The sequence below is a fragment of the Panthera tigris genome, chromosome E1 (assembly GCF_018350195.1).
Source record: "Panthera tigris isolate Pti1 chromosome E1, P.tigris_Pti1_mat1.1, whole genome shotgun sequence".
In the NCBI taxonomy this organism is placed as follows: Eukaryota; Metazoa; Chordata; class Mammalia; order Carnivora; family Felidae; genus Panthera; species Panthera tigris.
In genome coordinates this window covers 28723439-28747296 of record NC_056673.1, presented here as the reverse complement: position 1 = coordinate 28747296, position 23858 = coordinate 28723439, and the positions used below count along the sequence as shown (strand labels likewise).

Genomic DNA, 23858 nt, shown 5'->3' with positions numbered 1-23858 from the left:
GAAGCACGATGCCGCACTGTGAGTGCGGAGCCTGCTTGGGATTCTCTCTCTCTCCCTCTCCCTCTCTCTCTCTGCCCCTCTCCTGTTCTCTCTCTCTCTCTCTCAAAATAAATAAAAGAAAGAAGAAAGGAAGGGAGGGAGGAAGGAAGGAAGCACAGTGGCAAGGGGGAAAAAAAGGCAGCACAATGCCTGGTAGGCCCCATCAGATCCTGGAGGTTCCAAGGTCCACGCTTTGGACATCTCCATAGAGATGGAGCTAACTTATTGTACGAAGCAAGTGAATCTGAACAGCTCAAAGAACAGTCTGCCATGGGTTCTGTCTGCTGAGATTGCCCCTGTTCAGGGCCACCCATCCATCCTCAAGTTGTTGAAAACATGGGCTACTGATGGCTCAGAGCTTCATGCTGGAAATTGCTTTACCCGAGGTGCACCCCCGCCCCGGGAATGGCCCTAGCAATGACTAATTGATGGGGGATGGGGATACAAAGGCCCATCCCCATTACCTGGGGAAAACTTTGAAGGGCCACCCCACTTGCAGAGTCTTTGTACAATTAGCGGAGGTCTCCATGGCAACCACACTGGGGGACATCTTCTCCCTCTGTCTGATCCTGCCTTCCCTGCCCCCTTCCAGGTGTATCTCCAGAGAACAACCCTAATTAAGGGTTTACATGTGGCTCTTCATCTCAGAGTCCGCTTCCAGAGAAACATCCCCAGACTCAGGCTGAGATATTAGGAAACTCCAACGATGCGGACTTGGTTCCCTGACACAAGGAACCCCAACAGTTGTACAGCAACCCATTGATCGACAGTTAAGCCTTAGATCAATTTTCAGGTTGGCTGTTTCCAAACTGTCCCCTCTCACCGGGGTTCAAGGAAACTACCCAAAGAAAGGAGAATGCAGCCTAAACCACACTTCATTGGTGAATTGCACTCACATGCCCTTTTTCCTCACTTTGAATCATATGACTCAAGAAAACTTTAAGTATTAATAGTAAAGCCTTCAGCAAGACAAGGACGAACCCAGGGACATCTGCTAGGGAACACAACCAAGCTTGTCCTTCTGAAAGGAAGGGAAGAGAGATTAGCAATTATGATGTCTACAGGGGGTTCAGTGTTATACAGGAATATTTTTAGTAAATGACAGAGAAAAACGTAGAAAACAGGCTGATTGATTGACAGACAACCCAATTTTTAATCTGGACATCTTTAATAAATTCTGCAATGCAGGATTATCAATCTTATCTTACCTGGATTTCTACTTTCGCAAGGAGATGCCCTTGATTTTAGAGGCCAGAATAAGTGGCTTCTTTATCAAAAGGTTCACAGTAAATGGCCAAGCCTGAGCAGCTCTGAGCCAGCCCCCAGGAGCCAAATCTCATCACCATTTCATGGTAAAAGAGTTTTTCTGACTAGTTACACATAGGGAATCAATCTTTTTTACGTAAATCCTTCTGGACTTAAATACAAGCAAAATGCAAATGCCGACTTCACCTGGATGTGGAAATGCGGTTCTAAGGAGCCAAAGTCACTGTGGCATGTTTCATGTGTCAGCACAATGAAAGCTTTTTCCATTGGGGATCTTTTTTGGCTCCTTCAACCCTTGGAATCAGGTGCAATGCTATTATTATCCCCATTTTGTTGATGAGCAAACTGGGGCTCTGAGAAGTTAAGTAATTTGCCCAAGATTATGAAATGTATATGGGAGAGCTGGAACCCCAACCAACCCACCTGAGGTAGAGCCCGTATTTTTAACTGTGATGTTTTAGTCTGATATCCTACAGATGTTTAGCAATGTCGTATAGCATCATAGCCATAGCATCATGCCGCTTACATTTCAGATTTTAACACTTACATATCAAATGTAATATTATATTTTCTATGACAATTTAAAAATGTGAGGCTGTATACTTTTTTTTTTCAAAATAAGGGTGTGGTATATTGTCTGTTGTCTGTTTTCCAGATTTTTCAGTCAATTCGTCTATAGGTGTTTCTTGCTTCCATATTAATGACACTTTTCAAATTATAATTTTTTAAAGTCACAAATAAAGGCCAAAAGGAAGTTCTATGTCTGACATGAGGAGTGGGAAGGAAGAACAGTGGATAGATAGCTGCATATTTGTTCTGTAACAACTTCTTCTTTATTGTTCTCTGCTCTCCAAAGATATCTTCAAACTTATGTTATTTGTTTAAACATAGTAAGAAGGAAAAGTCATTTATTGTCTGTAGTCTGATGGCTTCATATTGAAAGTCTTTATAGATCTGCTTCTATTGTCTGTTTTTGCTGGTTCTCATTCATGGAGTCATGTTTCCTTGTGTGTCTGGTTGTCACTGACCGCAGTCCAATATCTTAAAAATAATTGATAGGAATAATATAAGACATAATGGAAAAGTACCTATGCCCAAAAATCTGCTTCTCTAATGCATGAGAGCCATACCAGTCTGGGCCCAAATTAAACCAAGTGCAAGGCCTGAAATTTCCTGGGCCAGGACAATCTGGTAATTGGAACCTTGTGTTGTAATTCTGTGTGGCAGGTGCTCCATTTCCAGATCTCCCTCATCCACCCACCTCCTTGGACCAGCTCCTGGCCCTCTCTTCCCATTAGGCTACAAGGCCACCCAGGATCAGTAACCCTCAGGGCAAAATCAGCCTCTGTGCCCACTCACCTCTTTATTCCTACTCTTCTGTCTGTCGACCTAGTCATTTCTTACCGTTTGTCAGCAATACTATTTAAGAAGATTTCAGAAGTTATTTTATGTAGTGGGAGAGTTGGTCCAGGTAGTTTACCTTGCCATTGCTAGGAAGGTTCATCCTACAAGTTTCTCAAGAAATAACCAACTCAGCGTGCCTGGGAGGCTCAGTCAGTTAAGCGTCCAACTCTTGATTTCAGCTCAGGTCATGATCTCATGGTCATGGGATCCAGCCCCGTGTTGGGCTCTGGGCTGGGCGTGGAGCCTGCTTGAGATTCTCTTTCTCCCTCTGTCCCCTCCCCTGCTTGTGCACATGAGCACACGTGTGTGGTCTCTCTCTCTCTCAAAAAAAAAAAAAAAAAGATAATAATAATAATAAAAGTCAGCACCTGGGTGGCTCAGTTGGTTAGGCAACTGAGTTCAGCTCAGGTCATGATCTTGCTGTGCATGGGTTCAAGCCCCGTGTCGGTCTCTGTGCTGACAGCTCCGAGCCTGGAGCCTGCTTCAGATACTGTCTCCATCTCTCTCTCAGCCCCTCCCCCGCTCATGCTCTGTCTCTCTCTCTCTCTCTGTCTCAAAAATAAACATTGAAAACAATAATAATAATAAATAAATAATAAAAGCAAAATAACCAACTCAGAACAAATTTGGGACCCTATGAATAGCTGAGGTTTGATTTGTGTGTCTTAAAACAAAATAATCAAATTTTCACAAAGCATCTTTAATTGCGCTCACTGAGGCCTGCAGTTCACAGCCGCACTGGTTTAGGGTCCTCAAAGGAAGGGGGTCTGGAGGTGGGAAGGGAAGACTGTAGGAGTCCCCACAACATCAGGTTCACTGGGTCTGCCACCGAGCCACTGTGCAACCTTGGCCAGTGGCGCCTGTCTTAGCTGGTTTTCTCAACTGGAAAATGAGAAGAAGAAGAAGAAGAATGTCTATCTGACAACGTTGTCGTATGGACTAAACGAGATTAAATAATACATGCAAAGCCTTTAGCACAATGTTAAGTGTCTGATAAACATGATGATTATTATTATCCCTAAGACGCTGATGTCCTCAGACACACACACACACACACACACCCTCCCCGGGCTGCCCCATATTCCTCACACGTGCACGTAGATCCAGTCAAGAACCACTGCCTTAGTTAATGATGATTTGAATAAATCACTCAATTCCAGCAGTCTGGTTGCTAAGGACATCATTCTGGAGGCCTTAAAGGCAGGCCTCCTGGATTTTATCTCCCTTAACTCATTCTGTGACCTACAAATTGAAAGGACAACAATAATTCAGACGTGCAAAGGGCCTGGAGACCCCCCGATGAAAGGTACCCCTACAACCACGTGGCAGGTTGTGCTGTTGTGATAAAGCAGAAGGCTGTTTGAAAATAATCAAAAATTCTCTCAGGAAGCCCAATTATATTTTTACATCAAGAATCAAAATGCCAGTGCCGCAGACTTCAGCCTATCATTCACAAACCTTTTATCCTGTAATTAAGCCAGATCTGCTGCTGGGCTAATTCTTCCCTGAATGACACCACCCTTTGAGCCAGCCCGTATGTCGGCAGAAGACTTCACTCTGATGATCTATTACACCAATACATCACCGCGGTGAGCTGCCTCCTTAATGATTTATCCATAACACATCATCAGAGTGAGCCACACTCATAATATATTGCTCAATAAGTCTGCGGTAGCCAAGGGGGAAAGCCACGAACAGCGGCCAAGTCCGTGACCTTACATGGTTGGTGTCAGCGTGCGGGGCCCATGCTGGGCTCCCCCTTCCTCAACAAATGTTTATGTAGGCGGGAGGGCTCTCGTGCCGATAGGCTTTTAAAACATGAAGAACCATGACCTTAAGAAAGTCTTATAAATCCTGAGCAGAAAAGCCCCTCAGTGGGCAGTGGGGGCTACCCTTCTAAGCCTGTCAAGTAGGTAGAAAGCATTTTCTTTAAGCTCTTACTTGGAAGGCCAGGACCACTGCACTACACAAATCCAAAGGGCGCCATTCACATCGCAATCTGTGCAAACGGTGCCCCCTAGAGTTGTGCAATGTGCAGCCCGAGCCACCTCACACGACCGCCCTGTAGGAGGTCCTGATTAAGAGCATAGATTCTGGCATCAGAAGGCCTCATCTGAGTCAAGGTTCTGGTAATAACGGTCCTACTCATGGGGTTGCTATGAGATTGAACAGGATAATGTATGCAGAGCCCTATGACATAGGAAGCACTCAGCCAACATTAGCACGACTGGTAGCAACCTTAATGAATCCTGAGAGCCAGGAAGCCTGTAGGTCAAGGCTGGGGCAGCAGGCAGCCCCTGGGTATTGTGCTCTTCATTCTGTGGGGTCTTGTTTCATTGGTATGTATTTATATCCCGCATCACTCAAAAGAAAAAGGGCCAATTCTTCCCTTTGGGCAAGAGAATGCTTACAGAAATACATACTACGATAAAAATAAGTAGATGGGGTGGGGGGAGAGTGCCTGGGCGGCTCGGTTAAGCATCTGACTCTTGGTTTCAGTTCAGGGCCTGATCTCATAGTTTCATGAGTTCAAGCCCCGCGTTGGGTTCTATGCTGACAGCACAGAGCCGCGTTGGGATTCTCCGTCTTCCTCTCTGCCCCTCCCCTACTCGCACTGTCTCTGTCTCTCTCAAAATAAACTTAAAAAAAAAAATGTAGATAGGGACATTCAGGGAAAGAAAGATTTAGCAAAATTTAGGCAAAAATGGTGCACCAAAACGGCACTGAGAACGAGCCGGGAAGGAGCAACGGGCACACTCACACACTCAGGCAAAAGTGAGATTTGGCACAGCCATTCTGGGGAGCACACTGGCATTGCCCAGAAAAGTAAAGCTGGGCACACCCTACAGCCCGGCAATCCACTCCCAGGTGTGTGCCCCAGCTCAGAGGAACTCTGTCTTGCACCCGTGCACAAAGGAACCGATGTAACAACGTTCCCTGCACCATCCTGGAGACAGGGAAAAAACTGGAAACGCCCACCAATAGGAAAAGAAATATGTAACGGTACTAGCCAGCTCTTACATAGTGCACGCTGTGTGCCAGGCATGTTTTAAATGTTTCACATCTGTGACATCATGTAATCTTCACATCAATTCTCTGAGGTAGGTGCTATCATTTGCCCATTTTATAGCCGAGGGAACTGACGCATAGAGAGGTTAATTTGCCCAAGGTCGCAGAACTAGTAAGTGGCAGAGCTAGGATTTGAACCCTGGCATTCTGTCCCGGGGCCAAGCTCTGAGACACCACGTAATCATTTGTCTTCTCTTCCAGGTGGAATACTACACAGTAGCGAAAAATGAATTGACTAGAGCTACACGTGTCAGCACAGCTAAGTTTCAAAACATAAGCCTTGGGGCTCCTGGCTGCCTCTGTGGGTGAAGCATCCAACTCGTGATTTCAGGTCAGGCCGTGATCTCATGGTTTGTGAGTTCCAGCCCCACACTGGGCTCTGCTCTGACAGCGCTGAGCCTGCTTGGGATTCTCACTCCTCTCTCTCTCTCTCTCTCTCTGTCTGCCCCTCCCCTCGTACTCTCTCTCTCTCAAAATAAATTAAAACCTTAAAAACAAAAGCATACTCCTCGAGTAAAACAAAAAATTACAGAGCAATACATATAATATGAAACCACTTATAGAATGTCTTTAAATATGGAAAACAATACCATATGTTTGTTACAGAGGCATATGTTTGGAGAAAAATTATTCTTTCTTAAAGAGGAAAGGAAAAAGCAAGTCCAGGAAGAGCCCTCCCACAGGGCTGGGAGGAGGGGGAACGGGGTCAGGACCAGGTGCTCAGAGGCCTGCGTTCGTCTTTGCTAAGTTCTACGTCTGAAGCTGGGTGGCGGGACATTTGTCACGTATTCCCTGTCATTTTTGTACGCCTGATCTATTTCATAATTATCAAAACACAGTCATCATAAGTTCCTATGCGACTGTGAGCTGCATGTGACCGTCAATTCAGCTCTGAATTGACTCACAGCCAGAACTAGGAGGGACCCTAAGGTGCCAGATCGGCAGAGACCACGGCAATAAACTACCCCCGTAGTTCAGAAGCAACACAGGGTTCCTCTGAATCAAGATGTAACAGGAATTTCGTCCATGCGTCACCACAGTGGAAAAGATGGTTAGTAACAACATTCCTACAGAAATAAAAGGGGGGGAAAGGCATCACACAGCCATTTTCTAGCGTCCCCCAACGCATGCCAATGGCTTCACGTGAGGGCGAGACTCAGAAAGAGCTGCCGTATGAGGGCCCCTCTCTATTGCCAGCGTCTGAGACATTTCCAGAGCAACAGGCCTGGGTGAAGCAGCAGGGAAGCAGGCAGACCCTAGAAGGCATCCCCCTGGAGGGGAAGGAAATAACCTCGACTCTGGGCAGTTCTCTCCCTCAAACGTCTGCTCCTCTTGCTGGGACACGTTGCTGTGGACACGGCATCCAGGCGGCCAGCGTCTCTGCAGGCTGAGAAGGTCCCGGCCCCAGGACCAGAAGGCATCCACCCTTTGCCTAGTGTTGCTGGCGATCACTCTGACTTCTCACACCCTGGGTCCATCCAGCTGTGTTTAAACCTTTGGTTTTTACCCTCATCGTACAAAGTAGGGAGTCAAGAGGTAGTAGATGGAACAAGAAATAGAGGCGTAAGTACTTTACGTGATTATAATATTGTGATTTGTAAAAAGACGTGCATACTGGTCTCTGCCCCCAGCTCCTAACACAGAGCTCCTGAAACCCTTGTAATTTCCTGCGTGGACAGGAGTGTCTTTTGTTCTAATGAGGTGACTCTGCGTGGCTCCTGGATGAGGGCTGGTCGCTGGAAAGCCCAAGCCGAAATTAGAAGCTTGGAATTTTCAGCCCTGCCTCCCATTCTCTTGAGAAGTGGCGTCAGTGATCAATCACGCCTGCGTGATGAAGCCTCCTTAAAATCCCAAAAGCAAAGGGTTCTGAGAGCCTCCAGGTTGGTGGACACGTGGAGGGAGGCGCTGGGAACGTGGCGCAACCAGAGGGGGCATCGGGGCTCCGCACCCCTTCCCCCATACCTGTCCCATGCATCTCTTCCGTGTGGACATTCAGCTGTGTCCAGCGTCCTATCCTTTAATAAACTGGTAAATGTGTTTCCCTGATGCAGCTGCTCTAACAAATCGATCGAACCCAAGGAGAAGGTCGTTGGAACATGCAATCGGTAGCCGGTTGGTGAGAAGTGTAGGTGATAACCTAGACTTTCAACTGGCATCAGAAGTGCGTGTGCGTGTGTGCGTGTGTGTGTATGTGGGTTGAGGGGCAGTTTGTGGGATTGAGCCCTTAACCTGTGGGATCTGACACCACGTCTGGGTAGTGTTAGAATGAAAGGAAATTGTAAGCCACCAAGCTGGTGTAGCAGACAATTGCTTGTTGAGGGGACAACACCCGCCCCCACCCTCGCCCCGCCACATTTGGTGATCAGAAATAAAGTGTTTTATATGGGTGGTAAAGGAGGGTCATGGGGAGGAACGCAGTAGGGAGGAGGGTTTTCTCTGCACAGGAAGGTGGAAAACCAAGTTTTCCCTTACGGAAATGTTCCAAAAGTAGAGGAACCATGTTAGTTTCCTGGGGTTGCCAGAACTAATCGCCACAAATGGAGTGGCTTAACACAACAGTAATTTCTCTCACACCGTCTGGAGGTCAGGAGTCTGAAATCAAGATGTCAGCAGGGCCGTGCTCCCTCTGGAGGCTCCAGAGAGATTCCTGCCTCGCTCTCCCAGCTCCCCCCTCCCCCAAAATCGTGGCTAGCAACCCCCCGTCCTCCTTGGCTCATGGCTGCACCACTCCAATCTCTGTCTTCGTCTCCACAAGGCTGTCTTCCCGCTTTGTGTCTGTTTCCAAAGCTCTCTCTCCTTACAAGGATGCCAGTCATTGGGTTTAGGGCCTGCTCTACTCCACCACGACCTCATCTTTACTCGATTACATCTGCAAAGACCCTAATGCCAAATAAGGTCACACTCGCAGGTATCAGCAGCTTGGACTTCAACGTATCTTTTTGAGGGGGAAGGGAGTACACAGTTCAACTCCAAACAGAACCTTAATAGGTGTGAATAACAGAGGAACTAAAGGGGGGAAATACCACAGTGGAAGGAAGAGAGAATCTAACTCGCCTCACCTTCCTCCATCATGGCAGAAAGCGAGGACACACTGGCTGCAGTAGGGGGTATAAACTGACATGCGAAGATAATCACCAGAAGCACCCAAACTGAAAATAGTTAACCCTGGTTGGCCCCAGGGACAGGCTGAGGTAGGAGGAGGCAGAGAGCCCGTTCAGGGCACTGTGAGGAAATTTGAATATGGACTGACGATTAGGTAACATTACAAAATTACTGTTAATTACCATTTTGTCGGGCTTCATAATGGTAATGGTCTTGATGTAAGAAAAGGTCTTATTTTTCAGAGAAGCAAGCTGAAGCCTTGAGTGAGAGAGGTTATGTCTGGACTTGCTTTAAAATATAGATGGGGCGCCTGGGTGGCTCAGACTCTTGATTTTGGCTCAGGTCATGATCCCAGGGTTGTGGGATCAAGCCCCACATCGGGCTCCACTGCGGAGCATGGAGCCTGCTTGGGATTCTCTCTCTCTCTCTCTCTCTCTCTCTCTCTCTCTCTCTCCCCCTCTGCCCCTCTCCCCCACTCACATGTGCTCTCTCTCTCTCTCTAAAAATAAAATAGAAAACTGGGGCACCTAGGTGGCTCAGTCGGTTAAGCATCTGACTTCAGCTCAGGTCATGATCTCACGGTTCATGAGTTCAAGCCCCATATCGGGCTCTGTGCTGACAGCTCAGAGCCTGGAGCCTGCTTTGTATTCTGTGTCTCCCTCTCTCTCTGCCTCTCCCCCGCTCGCACTCTGTCTCTGTCTCTCAAAAATGAATAAACATTAAAAAATTAAAAAAATAGGGGCGCCTGGGTGGTTTGGTCAGTTGGGCGTCCGGCTTGGGCTCAGGTTATGATCTCACATTGGTGGGTTCGAGCCCCACGTTGGGCTCTGTGCCGACCGCTCGGAGCCTGGAGCCTGCTTCGGATTCTGTGTCTCCCTCGCTCTCTGCCCCTCCCCGGCTTGTACTGTTTCCGTCTCAAAAATAAACAAACATAAAAAAAATTTTTTTTAATAAATTAAAAAAATAAAAATAATATAAAATATAAGAAATATATGGATAAGCAAAATCTTTGGAAAAGATCGAGAGAGCAAATAGAAAAAAAATATTAATAATGGTTACGTCTACATGATGAACATATGGAGGATTATACCATTCTCTCTACTGTCATAAGTGTTTCCACCATCAAAGTTTTAAGGCGGCAAGAGTTGAAGTCTTGGGAGGCGCCTTCTCTCCCACTGCAACTCTTCTTGGACCCACAGACCCAACGATCAGGGCTTCCAAGGCCTTGTACTTCAACCTCCTTATTTTACAAACGGCCAAAAAGGTTGAATGACTTTCCAAACTCACACGGCCAACGAGTGGGATGAGTTGGGGCCGGCCCGGGGTCTCCAGGAGTCCCATCCAGGTCCCCGGCTGCTGTCCCATGCCATCTCCTGCCTCAGTTGTGGGCTGAAGGAGCTATTTTTCAGTGTCAGTTAACAATGGAGGCACACTCAGTTCTTTTTTTTTTTTTTTTTTTTTAAGGCAGACATTGCCTACGGGTCACTGGGTTCTCATATATAAGAAATTTTGATTATACCTGAAAGCTCTATTCTCAACACGACAGTAAAGTACGTTCAGGTCCTTTATGCCTTAAAGTAACCCCTTGGAGGCCTGGCAAGGTGTGTGTCAGTTGAGCCACAAGTATCTGTCATCTATCTTCCACTGACATTAATTATAATATTAATTAACTTCATTAATATTATTATATAACAACTATAATCAACTCTATTATAATAATATTATAACATAGTTATTAATTATAAGACAACTGCATGGGGGAACTAAGTCCTTCCTTTGAGACTTTCCTAAATTTGACCTTTTTGACTTTTACAGGTATTCAAAGTGGCTCTTTTCAAAAAGCCACGGTAGGTGTGTCGATCAATAATCAAAAGGGAAGGAATAAACAGCTCCAACCTTGAGAACACGCGGCATTGGAGAAGGCCAGGAGAAACAGGGCTGGACTGCAGCAGGACCGTGGAACATTCTGGTACCCTCTACCCGCCTGCAGTTCAGATTACCCGACCCCTCCTACTCTTCTGGCTTGTCTCCCACGGCCCGTTTTTCTTCTCTCACAACCAAAAGTAGGAAAGTTAGGGATGGGGCAGGGTGGTCAAAGACCAGCTTTGCCTTCTTAGGATTTCGGTTGGAAACTTTCTGGGATTAAGCTGGCTACCTCTTGCTCTAACCTCAGGGGCCCCGGCAGTGTGGCTGGACCCGGAAACCAGGAGCCGAGGCTCATGCATGCTCACTGAGGTGAGCCAGGCACTGAGCCCACGCTTTCCCAGCCTGAAAAGGGAGACCCTGCCGGCGCTGAGTCAGCTCAGGGCTGCGGCAGAAGTGGTAACACAAGCCCATCGGCCCTTGAGTTATACCTTTAAGGGGCTGGAAGCCCCGAGGAGCCAAAGTGACATATATGCCAGGGCAGGGGAACGTGATTCCCAGCAGGGGGCCAGGCCGGAAGAAGGGATGAATTCCAGCAGGGCAGGGGGGCCGTGACCCTCTGCTGCCGAGATAGAGCAGGGCCGGTTCACCTCACCTGGCAGGAGCCAAGGGAAGCGGGTGATAAAGCCCAGGATCCAACTGTCTTTCTGTTTACTATTCAAGAGATAATCCCGAGCATGTTTGGGATTGAAATAAAGCACCGAGGAGGGGGTTTGAAGAACAACCCGGCATTTCCTGCAGAATTCCTCAGCAAGCAGAGACTAGACCAGTCACCCTCCCCGCTGCCGTTCCTCTCCTGAGTCCACAGTCTTGGGCTCTGCTCTCCTCAGGCGGGAAGCCCAGTCCCAGCAGCTCCATAGCCATTTTCTTCCGCCCGGCATCTTTATTTTGTGTAACTGCAGAAGGCTTGCGTTTACAAAGTTCTGCCACAACCAGCACCTTCTTTGGGTTCTGCACCCCCAAAACATCCTTGGAGCAAGTACGAGTATCCCTACCGTAGTCAGGGAAACCATTCATTTGTTCATTCATTCACTCACTCAAGCACACTTTCAAGGATCTATTAGGCTCCAGACCCTGTGCTGGAACTGAATGCAGCTCAGAAGGGCTAAGTGACTTGCCCGAAGTCACCGTCACACGGGGAGCAGCAGTGCCACGATTGGAACCCAGCTCTTTCGACTGAGACCTAAAAAGGAGAGAGGCCAGAGCTCTGCCTCGGTCGGGTACCTCGGTGGCACCCTCAGCCCTGGTGTCCTCTAGCCTAGCATCCCAGGTGAGCAGTGGTGGAGGGGCCCCACGGCCCACCTACAGACAAACCAAAGTCAAATGGAGTGAGAGGGGCACAGGACAGTGGGAAGGACATAAATAGATCTTCCTGGCTTTCCAGACCTCATTCCCACGCCACCCACCATTTCAACCCTGACATCCCCCCCTGTCCTTCACTGGGAGGAGGACCAGAGGGAGTTCCAGAAACTCCTGCCCCAACTGTTAGCAGCACTGGACCCCAGAAACAATGTCTTCTGAGGTTGGAGCCATTTTCTTCTGCTGGACCTCTAGGTAGTGACCTCTGGCTTCCCTCCACAATCTGGGGAGACAGGGGGAAGGAAGAAGGGAGCAAAGTCTACTGCGAGGAGGGCGGAGGGGGGCAACAATGAGGAAGGAAAGAAGAAACAGAAGGAAGGCCACTAAGACGTTGGTTTCTACTCACTCTCTGTCTCTCTGCCTTAAAAATAATTAAAAAAATAAATAAATAAAAATAAAAAAAAAATAATAATAATAATAATTTAAAAAAGGCAAGTTTTCCAGTGAAACCTACCAGCACTGGGTAAGCTCCAATAGTGGACGAGTTCCCAGGTTGTTCTTTAGTTTCCTCCTTTTTTTTTTTTTTTATAATTGTTTGATTGATTGGCCGATTGATTGGTTTGGCGCTAGAAGGTTGGAAGGAGATAAAAGAGATAGCAACTGCTGTGGGGAGGGGCCCAGAAAAGAGAAGCGGTTAGACAAGTAGCTGGTGAAAAGGTACACAATCCTAGTTTTTTGTTCCTTCTCTGTTTTAATATAATGCACATTCGCCTCCACCCAGTGGGAAGCAACAGTTGCTGAGAACCTTCCAAGCACTGAGAGGGAAGACTGACTCCGTGCCAAGAACTTTGTTCCTGCTTTTATTTAACCCGCATAGCAACTTGATGAGGGAGATGTTAGGACCCCTGCTTTACAGACAAGGGAACCGAGGGTCAAGTTATTCACCAACTCCCCTAATGGCACAAGACAAAGCAATCAATCAGGGCTTCCGTCCCAGGTCTGACTCCACAAGGCCTGGGTTTTTTCCACTGGCCCACACTGCCTGCATTGCTCTCCCGTCGACCTCCGCAGCAAATTCGCAGATTCTGTCATTGACTGGAGAAGGTTAGGAAACACTGATCTGAGCAGTCTGTAGGCGCTCTCCTCTCCGGCTCCCATGATGGCGCAGTGTCGGTTTCCCCCTGCAGGCTTTTGTCATTTGTCCTGTGGCCTCTCTGCTCCCATCTCTACCCTATCCCAGGCACCCGAGGACCTCGGCTTCCTAAATCTCAGCCAGAACGGTATTTTACAAGGACACTCGCCAACCTTGAAAGGCAAGGTACCCCGAGGCAAGGTAGTAAAATTCCTGTGGCTGAGCAGCATGAGCGCAGCGCCACCTAGTGGTTCTTGGGCCAATGGTCCCTGGCGGTGACATTTTCAAACAATCAATATCTCATTATTAACCATAATCACAACCTGATGTTTACTTTTGGAGAAATGTTCAGCGGCAAGGGATACACATGCACTTTTCTGCATGTTTCAGAGGGCTGCGATCTAAATGCCACAATGACTATTAAACAGTGTCCTGCCCGTGAGCAAACAGGAGGGAGCAGAGATTGATTGTATATCTTTTTCATCTAAGCTACTCACCAAAAACAAAGCATCCGTTGAAGCCACTGACCTTTCACTAACTGCTGGAAGGAAAATGCTTGATAAATAATAAATAGACCACTACTGGATGTTGCTTAGAACCATCTTTTAATTAAAAGAACGGAACAACTAGAAGGTCAGGTGACTGACATTTAACTTCCAGTCCAAGAAAAGCATCAATCGAGACTAAAACTATATCCAAAACGTAATTTCACTGTCAGCTACCATTCAGCAAAAGTCCTCTTCCTGTGATACGTCTGGCCGGAGAGGTCAATGCTGGCGACATCTTGGAGAAGAGGTAGCACTCACCTTTGCCGCCTCCTTTGCCTTCCCCTAGCAACCTTTTCATTTGAGTGCTGTAGCAAAAACAGGAAACAACGGTTGCGTTTGGCATCTCCCCAGAAACCGCTCCAGCACCAGACTCACCCAGTCACAGACCCAGATGCCCCACGGAGCACTACCCTAGGAGTGACACGGAAGCCATTTCCCGTCTTGCCCACGGGAAGGCAGGTGCTCTTCCTCCACCACTCAAGGTGACCCCAAGTGGCCCACTGAGCTTGCTCAGGCATCCATCTCACTGAGCACCGGCCAAGCTTCAAAACACGTGACCAACCCCGCCAGTCAGTCCTCTACCTTTTGGCTGTTCTGGAATAGAGCTTAGGAGCATGGAGACCCAGAACAAAGTCATAATCGCATGCCCCGGCCCACGCACACACACATACACTCACCTTTCCTCATTCCCAGCTCCGCATGCCTCTGAGGCAGTACCAGCACCTGTCAGAGCCACATCATGTCATATGCCCTAGTGCCCTGGCGGTCAGGAAAACTGACAGCCCAGTTCAGAGCCATACTTGGTCATAGCTGTGTGCCTGTCTGGATTCCCAAGGGCAGAAGTGCTAGGCTCAGAGAAAATCTTACCCTTCCACTTGAATGATTTTATGTTTTTATTTTATTTTTTTACACTTGAGACAGAGAAAGAGAGACAGCACGAGCAGGGGAGGGGCAGAGAGACGGAAACAGAACCTGAAGCAGGCTCCGGGCTCTGAGGTGTCAGCACAGAGCCTGATGCGGGGCTCGAACTCACAAACGGTGAGATCATGACCTGAGCCGAAGTCAGAAGCCTCACTGACTGAGCCACGGAAGCTGTAGGATGTTTTAAGTGGCAAGCCACCATTTACGTACAGGGAAGGCTATCATTTTAATAAAATCAGGAATCCTATGGGAGCACTGATTTTTCTGTAAAACCACTTTCATTATCAGAAAACATGACACTAAATATTACACAAAATTAGAAAACCCCTAGGGCTTGCCTTTTAAGGACACATGATCAAGAATCAGGCCTGCTGAACAAAAGGAAATGAAGAACTCTATAAAACCTTATGAATCCAAAACCACTTTAAAGTCTTGCTATGTAGACGATGGAAGATGTGGGACCTATTGCCTTTGTTGGCTTTCTTGTCCCTTCTGTCCTTTAATTAAGAGGATTCACCTGGTTCAGCCCCCAGCATCCCATACCTCTCTATCCTCCCCTTGGAGAGCTCATTCATTCTCCCACCTCCAACCTTTACCCTTTGCTAGGGACTTCCTCCCCATCTCCCAGACATCTAACTCATCTCTATCTGCCACTTGGATGATGCAGCATCACCCCCTAACTCAGTGTGTTGAGGACCACCCTCTTCCCAACCTTGCTGCCTGTTAGTGAGGCACATATTCCTCTGGTCACTCGGGTTTGTGACCTTGGAACCCGCCTCCAACTGGGATGGCTGCAGAGACCAAGTCTGACGGGCCTCCTCTTCCCTCCCTCTCCCTTCCCTGCGCGCTCCGCCAATCCCATTCTTTGCATCACATCTGAGCAAATCTTCCTTCCACCTGACGCTGCTTTCACTACATTACTTCCTGCTCAAACTTTCTTACAGCCAACGGAACAACTCTGAGTAGTTATTGGGGCCACGTGGTCTGATCCCAGCCTATCTGTTCAAACCTTTTCCCACTACTCCTCAAGAGTAATGAAAGCATCTGTAATATTACAGGTGAGCTTTACAGTCTGTCTCAATCTCCACAACACGATCTAGAAGCCAAAGAGGCAAACATTACCCCTATTTTGTAATCTGAGACTACGATAGGCACGAGGTCACATCAGCAAAAACTGGAGGAACCAGAGCTAGTCCCGGATCTTCAAATTTGTCTTCGTAAACTGCACTGTAACCTGGACGTGGACCCTTCTTGGCTTGAGTTCAGCAAACCCACATGGAGGGCCTGCTCTAGAAAAGCTCTGTTTAATGCTTTAGTGGGTACAAGTAAGTCTCCCAGCTGGATTTGAAGCTCTTTAAGGCAAGAATGAGGTCACACTTCCATTCTCTCCAAACATCCCTATAGGGACCCGACAGTGGCTTTTGCCCCCACAACTGTGGGGAAGAGCTCTGAAATCCCTGATAAACTTCACGACTTTCACCGTGTTGACCACTGAGATTCAACCTAAAGGAAGTTTGCCGTAAGGGCTAGTCTCTTTACCTTCTATCAGGCTTAGGGTGTCCTCACGGAAGAATCCTTGCCTGATTTAACAAGACTGGAATGTACTGGTGAGGACGTGGGGATACAGGCATCCCCCTATATTGCTGGCAGGAGCAGAACTGAGCAGTTTCCATGCAGGGCAGTATCAGAAGTAAAGACGAGCTATTCTCGAGTCCAGCAGTACCACTGCTAAGAATGCACCCACAGCAACACTGGCCTGTTTACAGCACAAGAAAACACACAGCCACTTTTGTTCACCTTGGCACTCACTAAATCACTGTGCATCCATACAGAGGATGGGAGAAAATGAGGTGCAGGATGGCAAGCATAGTGTCGCCATGCATATGCCCAAAATATTTCTGAACAGGGAATGGTGATGATGGTGGCCTTGAGGGAGCAAATAGGTGGCTGGGAACAGGTTTTGGAAAGGAGACCAGCTTTTTACCTTTAAATCTTGAACCATGTGCATGTATAGTTTTTTTAAAAAAGTACGTGAAGGGGCTCCTGGGTGGCTCAGTCAGTTGAGCGTCCAACTCTTGGTTTCAGCTCCTGTCATGATCCCAGGGAGTGTGGGATCAAGCCCCATGTCAGGCTCCACCCTAGGTGTGGAGCCTGCTTAAGATTCTCTCTCCCCCACTCCCTGCCCCCTCTCCTCGGCTCACTCTCTCTCTCTAAAATAGAAAAAAAAAAAAAAAAATGCAACAACTTTCTAAAAATGTTTTCATCACTATGGCAAAGAAACTGCCTTTTAAACCCCAGAAACCTAAGGTTTAGAAAAATAATGAGTGACTCTCCAACTGTTCCTCTGAGAGCACGATCATCTTTTCCACCTGCTTAAGCCCTCCTCCCAAGGCCTGGCACTCACTGGTTGTCTACGGTTGTTGAATGGATGAGATTTACTTTCCCATCTAAAAGTAAAGCATCCCCAGGGCGCCTGGGTGGCTCCGTCAGTCAGGCATCTGACTCTGGATTTCAGCTCAGGTCAAAATCTCCCGGTTTGTGGGATCAAGCCCCGTGTCAGGCTTTGCACTGGCAAAGTGAAACCTGCTTGGGATTCTCTCTCTGCCCCTCCCTCTGCCCCTCCCACCCCTCAAAATAAATACACTTAAAAAATAAACAAGTAAATAAAATAAAAGTAAAGCATTCCCAAACAAGAGGAATTGCCAAACAGTGATAAAGGTGGCAGGAGGATGCAGCGTGGCTGAAAACTGCTCCCAGTCAGTGGGTTCGAGCCCCGTGTCGGGTTCTGTGCTGACAGCTCAGACCCTGGAGCCTGCTTTGGATTCTGTGTCTCCCTCTCTCTGCCCCTCCCACACTCATGCTGTCTGTCGCTCTCTAAAATAAACATTAAAAAACAATAAATAAAATAACATAAAATAAACAAGTTATGAAGCAGCTTATTACTAGTAGCTGAAAACCACTGGCCTGATCACAAATAAAAGGGCTACAAACTGAAAGGAATATTTCACATGTTCGGTAAAAGATATGAAAATGAAGAAAGCAGAACAGTTGACAAGGTCATGTAAGCACATCACACCACCAGGGAGGCAGGTGAACACTGGTGGACAACAGCATCTAAATTAGCTGGCCCCCTCTTGGCAATCCAGGTATCTACAGAGAGGTCCTCTGAGTTCAGTCTTTAGCTGGATGTAATCGCTTATTCACCCAAATCTCTACTGAGCAGACTACTATGTTCAGGCCTATGCTAACTGTCTCCAGCACACTCAATCTATGAAATTAAAGTTATGGTTCTGACCTTTGTCCATCGTCAGTGACAGATTCTCACTCTTACTACAAAGCACATGTCAGCTTAGCCTCTCAAGTTGAAGATCAAGATAGTTCTAGAGCAAAATGTAAAGATTATCTGCAGACAGAAACAGTTGGCCCAGGGAACATACCACATGCACAAGTAAAAGCCTGATGGAAAAAAGACACCACAGGATCAAATAGAGCCAACCCACACGTTAACACAGAAATCCAAGCAAACCTACTCAGAACGAGTCTCATTCAAACAATACTTACAAAAGTTTCCTTATGCTATTTACAATTTTAAAGTAAATTTACTTTATAAGCAGCCAGGGAATTCTTTATTTAATACCATCCTAACATAAAAGTTCATTCAAACCATGAAACTGAGTTTTATGACAACCTAGAAATAGGAACTGAATGAAGGCAAACATAATGCCTTAGAGATCAAGAAACATTTACACAGTTCCACTGTTAAAAACAGTTCAACATTCATCCAGTGAATACAGTTTGGATGTCAGTATACACATTCGTCAGGGAGGTGAGAGACCTTTCGACTGTTCCTCCGACGGCTCCATATGCTGGCCCTGTAGAGCTTCCGGCAGAGGCTTGTTGTTTTCCAACACTGTTTGGGATTTCACATCCGAAGGTTCAGATTCCCAGGAAACGTGACTACCTGCCTTTTGCTTAAAAGACCAGACAGAAATATGTCACACAGATGCTGTCATTTTCAGTCCACTGACTGGCTGAAGCTATATGACTAAGCACATTCTATCACGGAGTCAAAAACGGAACATTTATATTCCAGGTCAGATTCTATTATAACAAGCAATACCTATGATAAAAATCTCTACAGAACCATAATTTCAAAAGTCCTTACGACAACTCACTTGTTCCAAGCAGCAGTCATTATCACAAAATTTCAGCGTATATACGTGTGTGTGTGTGTGTGTGTGTGTATGTGTATACATTTTTTCAAGTTTCAGTATATTTAATCTACCAGTATTTGACCCGGTGTTCAGGGACATAAACCAAGGTTGGGGAAGGAAAACCAAGCCTTCCTTTAACCTCTAACGAACAGGCAGTTAATCTAACAACAATTTTAATAACAAAATACTCACAGTCCTTGCTTCTCCTACTCGTCTTAAAATGACACCTTCTGCCAATAAAGCCTTTCCTGTTTCCACAAACAATTTCTCTTCGTCTGTTTCTCCAAGCTTCTGTAGCTCAATGTACTTCTCCACAAACCTGGAATTCCAAGCAGTCACATCTTAGGTCTGTGCATGGAGAGTCATCAAGATGTACACAACACCAAGCGGCTCAACAGGTCCGCCTAAGGAACATCTTTTTCCTCAAGTGGAATTCAATGAAACTCCTCACACTGGGACCTAAATTCCTTACAAAAAAAAAAAAAAAAAAAAAAAAAAAAAAAAAACAACAACCAACACAGGACCTGTAAGATGGCTTACTGTTGACAGGTAGACTTGAAGTTTGGATTGAACAGATCAAAAGCTTTCTGACCAGATCCATAGGCCGAATAAAATTTCCTAGAAAATACAAACAACACAATATAAATTTCCAACTACAGATCACGGCCAAGAGCAAAGTAAAGAAAAATTACTAGGCTAAGCAGAAGCTTTTTTTTTTTTTTTTTTTTTTTTAAAGTAATGCATATGGTAAATATAACAAATGTTACAAAAAGGTAGCCGGTGAAAGTGACATTCCTGCTCACCTCCTCCCACCCCCAGTACCCTCCCAGGAATCAATACCAATCTGTTTCTTCTGCATTCATCCAAGAATATTCTCCTAACATATAAGCATATGCACACCTATCCTTCCCTGTTCCAAGCTGCGTAATTTAACCCAAAGGACAGGAAACATTCAAGTACATCTTGTCTCTTCTCCTTTTTTTTTTTGTTTTTGTTTCATTCACCAAGTTTATTTTGAGTCTTACTAGGCATTGTGTTCAGCCCAAAAAGAATCAAATATTGAAGAATATTTCTATTGCCCTGGCTTGAACTATATTAAATTTGTTTATGGTGTTATAATCTTTATCAAAGACATCAACTAAAATATCCAGTCATAATAAAAAGGTATTTACCAGGAAAGGTATTTCTAGAGGAAATAAAAGGAGTTTCTCCATGCAATATTTTTAACTATCCAAGGGCAAATCTGAGTCTTGGAGAAAATTCTTCTAGCTGAGAGAGCAAGACAAAGATCACTAAGTTATTTTAATTAAAGTGATTCATTTGAGGACAAAGGGACAAATTCTATGGAAGACAGAACCCCAGATTTCAATTCCTGTTGTCAGTGGTGGATCCCACCTCAGAATGAGAAGGGGCAATTCATATTCTAAGCTAAGAGCAAATAACTTTAATTAAGCCTTTGCCTCTTCTCCTTAATAGTTCTTTTTTTTTTTTTTTTAACGTTTATTTATTTTTGAGACAGAGATAGAGAGAGAGCATGAACAGGGGAGGGTCAGAGAAAGAGGGAGACACAGAATCTGAAACAGGCTCCAGGCTCTGAGCTGTCAGCACAGAGCCCGACACGGGGCTCGAACCCACAGACCACGAGATCATGACCTGAGCCGAAGTCGGACGCTTAACCGACTGAGCCACCCAGGCGCCCCTCCTTAATAGTTCTTAAAGATCATTTCAAATCACTGAACTTTTCTGTTTCCAATCCTTTGCTACTCTAGAGAGTGCTGCAATGATTACCTTTATCAATATTTCTTAGTACACTATGCAAGTCTGGAATAGATTCATAATAACAGTACTATTAGCTCAAGGTATGTGCATTTGCAATATGGCCTTGCAAACTGCCAAATGCTTCCAAGTGTATGCAATGAGCCTGCGCAGAAAAGTGCTGTCAAAGTATTTAATACCCCCAAAGATCTCATGTCCTACTCTGAAAATTTCCGCGTAGAGCAGAACATACTTGTTTTACTACCTCAAGGAGTGTCGGGGGCAGGGAGGGGGGGTAGAGAGGAGATTCCTCAAAAGAAAGGGGCCTGGACCTCAAATGAGAATATAATGACTTTATAAGTTTTGTTTTCTTATAACCAGAAATAGAGATAAGAATAAGGTGTATATATTCAATTGACTAAAGTACAATCTCTGATCTTAATATTTAAGAGAAGCAGAATCCTACAAATTCTAGGTACTAAAAACTGGCATCAACATTTGAGGGAAAAAGTTCTTCCACTGAATTCTCAGCAAGCTCACTTCCTTGAACCCCATAGTCCTATGAATAAAATGGAGACAAAATACTGTAGGGTTAAAGTAAGGCCTAAATGAGAGAATGTTTTTAAGGGTTTAGCATAGTGTTAATCCATGCACAGAAACAGGCAGCTATAATTGCAATGATCAGTCCGTTGCTGAGCTCCAGACTCTACTGCCCAGAACTTGTTTCTCTCACATGTGGGAGGGGCACTGGTTCCCTCACCAGGCTAGATATTCAAGACTTTCTCCACAGGGAAAGCCCTGACTCAATTCCTGCAAGTCACCCGACTGCTAGCCAAACCTTTCCTTCTGAAATCGCGCTGCCTCCTGTCCACCACGGGCGCTTTGCACTCACGCTCTAATCCGATCCTCGGGGTACAAGATGTCCTGGATGGCAGCTTTGGCTTTGCCATATCTCAGGCGGGGCCTTCGGAAGACCGGCTCTCTCAGTGGAGGAAAAGCGTTATATATGTCAAACCAGAGGGGCTTCTCCTTCAACACCCCAGCCCGAAGCAGGTCCCGAGTCCTTAAGGAAGGGAAAATAACGAAGGTCAGCCAGTTACAACAGCCCGTCTAAGCCCATGAATCAGTCTAGTCACAGCCTGGGGCATCAGTGGGATTGCGAGTCCGAAACACAGAACCGGAAGGAGGCCGCAGCACGGGTGTTCCCCACCTACAGGTAAGATACTTCCATTTTCCAAAACCAACCTAACAACGCTCAGGGGTTAAGTCCTTCTATTTTCTCAGGTGCGTCCCACGCCTCCTCCCCCCATCCCCGTCCAGTCAAGGAAAATAGAGGCTCCAGCTGGGCCCATCAGCATCTTCCTCCCCTCCTCTTCCCAGAGACCTCCACCCCGGCAGGGGGAGAGGTGCAATCTTGAACGAGAAAGGTACATTCGGGGAGTGATGTCAAGTACACCTATTCAGAGACGGCGGACAGCACGAGAGGGCATCACCCGGCTCCCACTCCGCACTCTGGAGAATGCCTCGCCCTACTCACACCCACCCAGAAAAAGCGCGACCGGTCGAGAGCCCCCATCCCGGGGGAGGCGCCCCCAGCCCACCCCGCCTCCGAGCACACACCGCGAGAAAACGCTCCCCACCGTCTGCAACCGGCTCCCCGCCATGGCAGGCGCCTGGGATACACACGGCCAGCGGCTACCGGAACCGGAAGCGCCCGCGGCGGCGAAGAGGGCGTAGGCTGCTGGCCGAGCCGAGGATCGCGGCGCCCTCTCCGCAGCCCCAGCCGGAGAGCCGAGCCAGGCAGAAGCAAAGGATGGGCCGAACTGGCGCGGCCCTCGGCTCCCGGCCAGATTCAGACGCGAGCACTCGATAGCCGAGACGAAAGGAAGGAAGCCGGCCAGAGCCGGGCAGAAGCAATAAATGACCGATCTCGAGGAGGGATTCACGCTGGTGACTGCTTTACCCTTTCTGGCCTTGCTGAGCCACCCAGTCTGGAAGGTGGGGCGGCGCGGAGGGAAGACGAGGGGGAGGAAGGAGGGAGGCGCAGCCTACGTCCGGGGAACCAGCCCGGCCAGGACACACGTAAAGGCACAGATAGAGGTCACGCTGGCGCTGGGCCCGAACTGCGCCTTATCTTGCTTGGAGCCACAGACTCCGCAGAAGGAAACCGAGGCCGGGACGGGCAGTCACTGGCCTGGCGTGACACTGGGACGGGCAGGCACTGGCCTGGGGTCACACTAAAGCTCAAGCGTCTGTCCTCCGTGCCCTGCTGTGCAGCGCGCCCCGTGAGTCCTTAGGCCCTGGAGTGCCTCCTGCATCTGCTCCCTTCGGGATGCGCCCGGCAACTAGTGTTTTCTCCGCGGGAGGCGTCGCGGGCTCGCTCCTCCGTGGGGCTGGCAAAGCGAAAGTGAACGAAACAAATTCCCAGACGGAGACCCAAAAATCTGGGAAAAGTAGCCTCTCGGGGTTACTTATTGGTCCAATAATCGTGCTTCGGGTAAAGTACCCCCAAAGAAATGAAAGCACAATTTCTTTCATGAGGATGTTTGTGCAAGGATCGTCACTGCAGTGGAGGAAAAAAATCAAATGGAAAATTATGGTTCGTGTGTCCCATGCAATCCTATGCAGCTGTTAACAATGAACTTGTGAATGCCCATGACTTAGAGTTAAATGAAAAGGGAAGTTGCAGAGAAACATCTTTTAGTGGGATCCTAACCTGTTAAAAGAAAAAAGAAAACACCTGTACATGCGTTTGTGTTTCTATGAAGATGGAAACTACGTAGAAGGCCCACAAGGCTGTGAACCTTGGTTATCTCCAGTGAGACTGCCAGAGAAGACAGCATTTTTTCTTTATATTTCCTTCAGAGTTTGATCGGTAGAGTTTTTATTCGTGTTTGAACTTTTTAATCCAGTGCAATGTTTTGAATTGCATACACACAAAATATCCCCCCGGGCCCATTATCATCTTTGTCAGCCAGAAAGAGCAGCAGGTCATTCCAGAGCACTCCCACTCTATGGGAGGCTGGTGACGAGGAGGAAACTAATGTTTCAGGAGCAGTTACTGTTTGTTTGTTTGTATTGTCTTGGATCCACACACCTAACCAGAAGGTAGCTATTATTAGCCTTATTATAGATGAGAAAGTGAGGCCACAGCAGGTGAAGCAACCTGTCAGACACCTAACTGAC

The 23858-nt window shown here is 47.0% G+C and overlaps 1 protein-coding gene and 1 long non-coding RNA gene across 6 annotated transcripts; one reads left to right on the top strand and one right to left on the bottom strand.

Moving 5' to 3' along the window:
• The first annotated feature begins 1519 nt into the window (after window positions 1-1519).
• On the top strand, window positions 1520-16122 carry LOC122233643. Its single transcript, XR_006211292.1, has 3 exons — window positions 1520-1530; window positions 6541-6544; window positions 16034-16122. It is a non-coding gene; the product is annotated as an uncharacterized LOC122233643 (long non-coding RNA).
• MRPS23 (mitochondrial ribosomal protein S23) lies at window positions 2204-22397 on the bottom strand. 5 transcript variants are annotated; one of them, XM_042966951.1, is made up of 7 exons: window positions 22293-22397; window positions 21565-21735; window positions 19458-19535; window positions 19110-19236; window positions 18539-18674; window positions 16243-16459; window positions 13855-14087 (listed from the first exon to the last, which is right to left on the bottom strand). In XM_042966951.1, the coding sequence occupies exons 1-6, from the start codon at window positions 22334-22336 to the stop codon at window positions 16266-16268; spliced, it is 750 nt and encodes a 249-aa protein (XP_042822885.1). In that variant the 5' UTR covers window positions 22337-22397; the 3' UTR covers window positions 13855-14087; window positions 16243-16265. The 5 variants fall into 5 exon arrangements, with proteins under 5 accessions (XP_042822886.1, XP_042822887.1, XP_042822885.1 ...); XM_042966952.1 differs by lacking the exons at window positions 13855-14087; window positions 16243-16459 and adding an exon at window positions 2204-2346; XM_042966953.1 differs by lacking the exons at window positions 13855-14087; window positions 16243-16459 and adding an exon at window positions 3560-3591.
• Window positions 22398-23858: the final 1461 nt, after the last annotated feature.

Coding starts and splice junctions, on each gene's coding strand:
- MRPS23 (XM_042966951.1), bottom strand. CDS start 22,336: ATGGCGGGGAGCCGGTTGCAGACGGTGGGGAGCGTTTTCTCGCG. Junction 19,237..19,457: donor TTCAAGTCTACCTGTCAACA/GTAAGCCATCTT, acceptor TTGGAATTCCAG/GTTTGTGGAGAAGTACATTG. Junction 16,460..18,538: donor GTCGGAGGAACAGTCGAAAG/GTCTCTCACCTC, acceptor TGCTGTAAACAG/GCCAGTGTTGCTGTGGGTGC.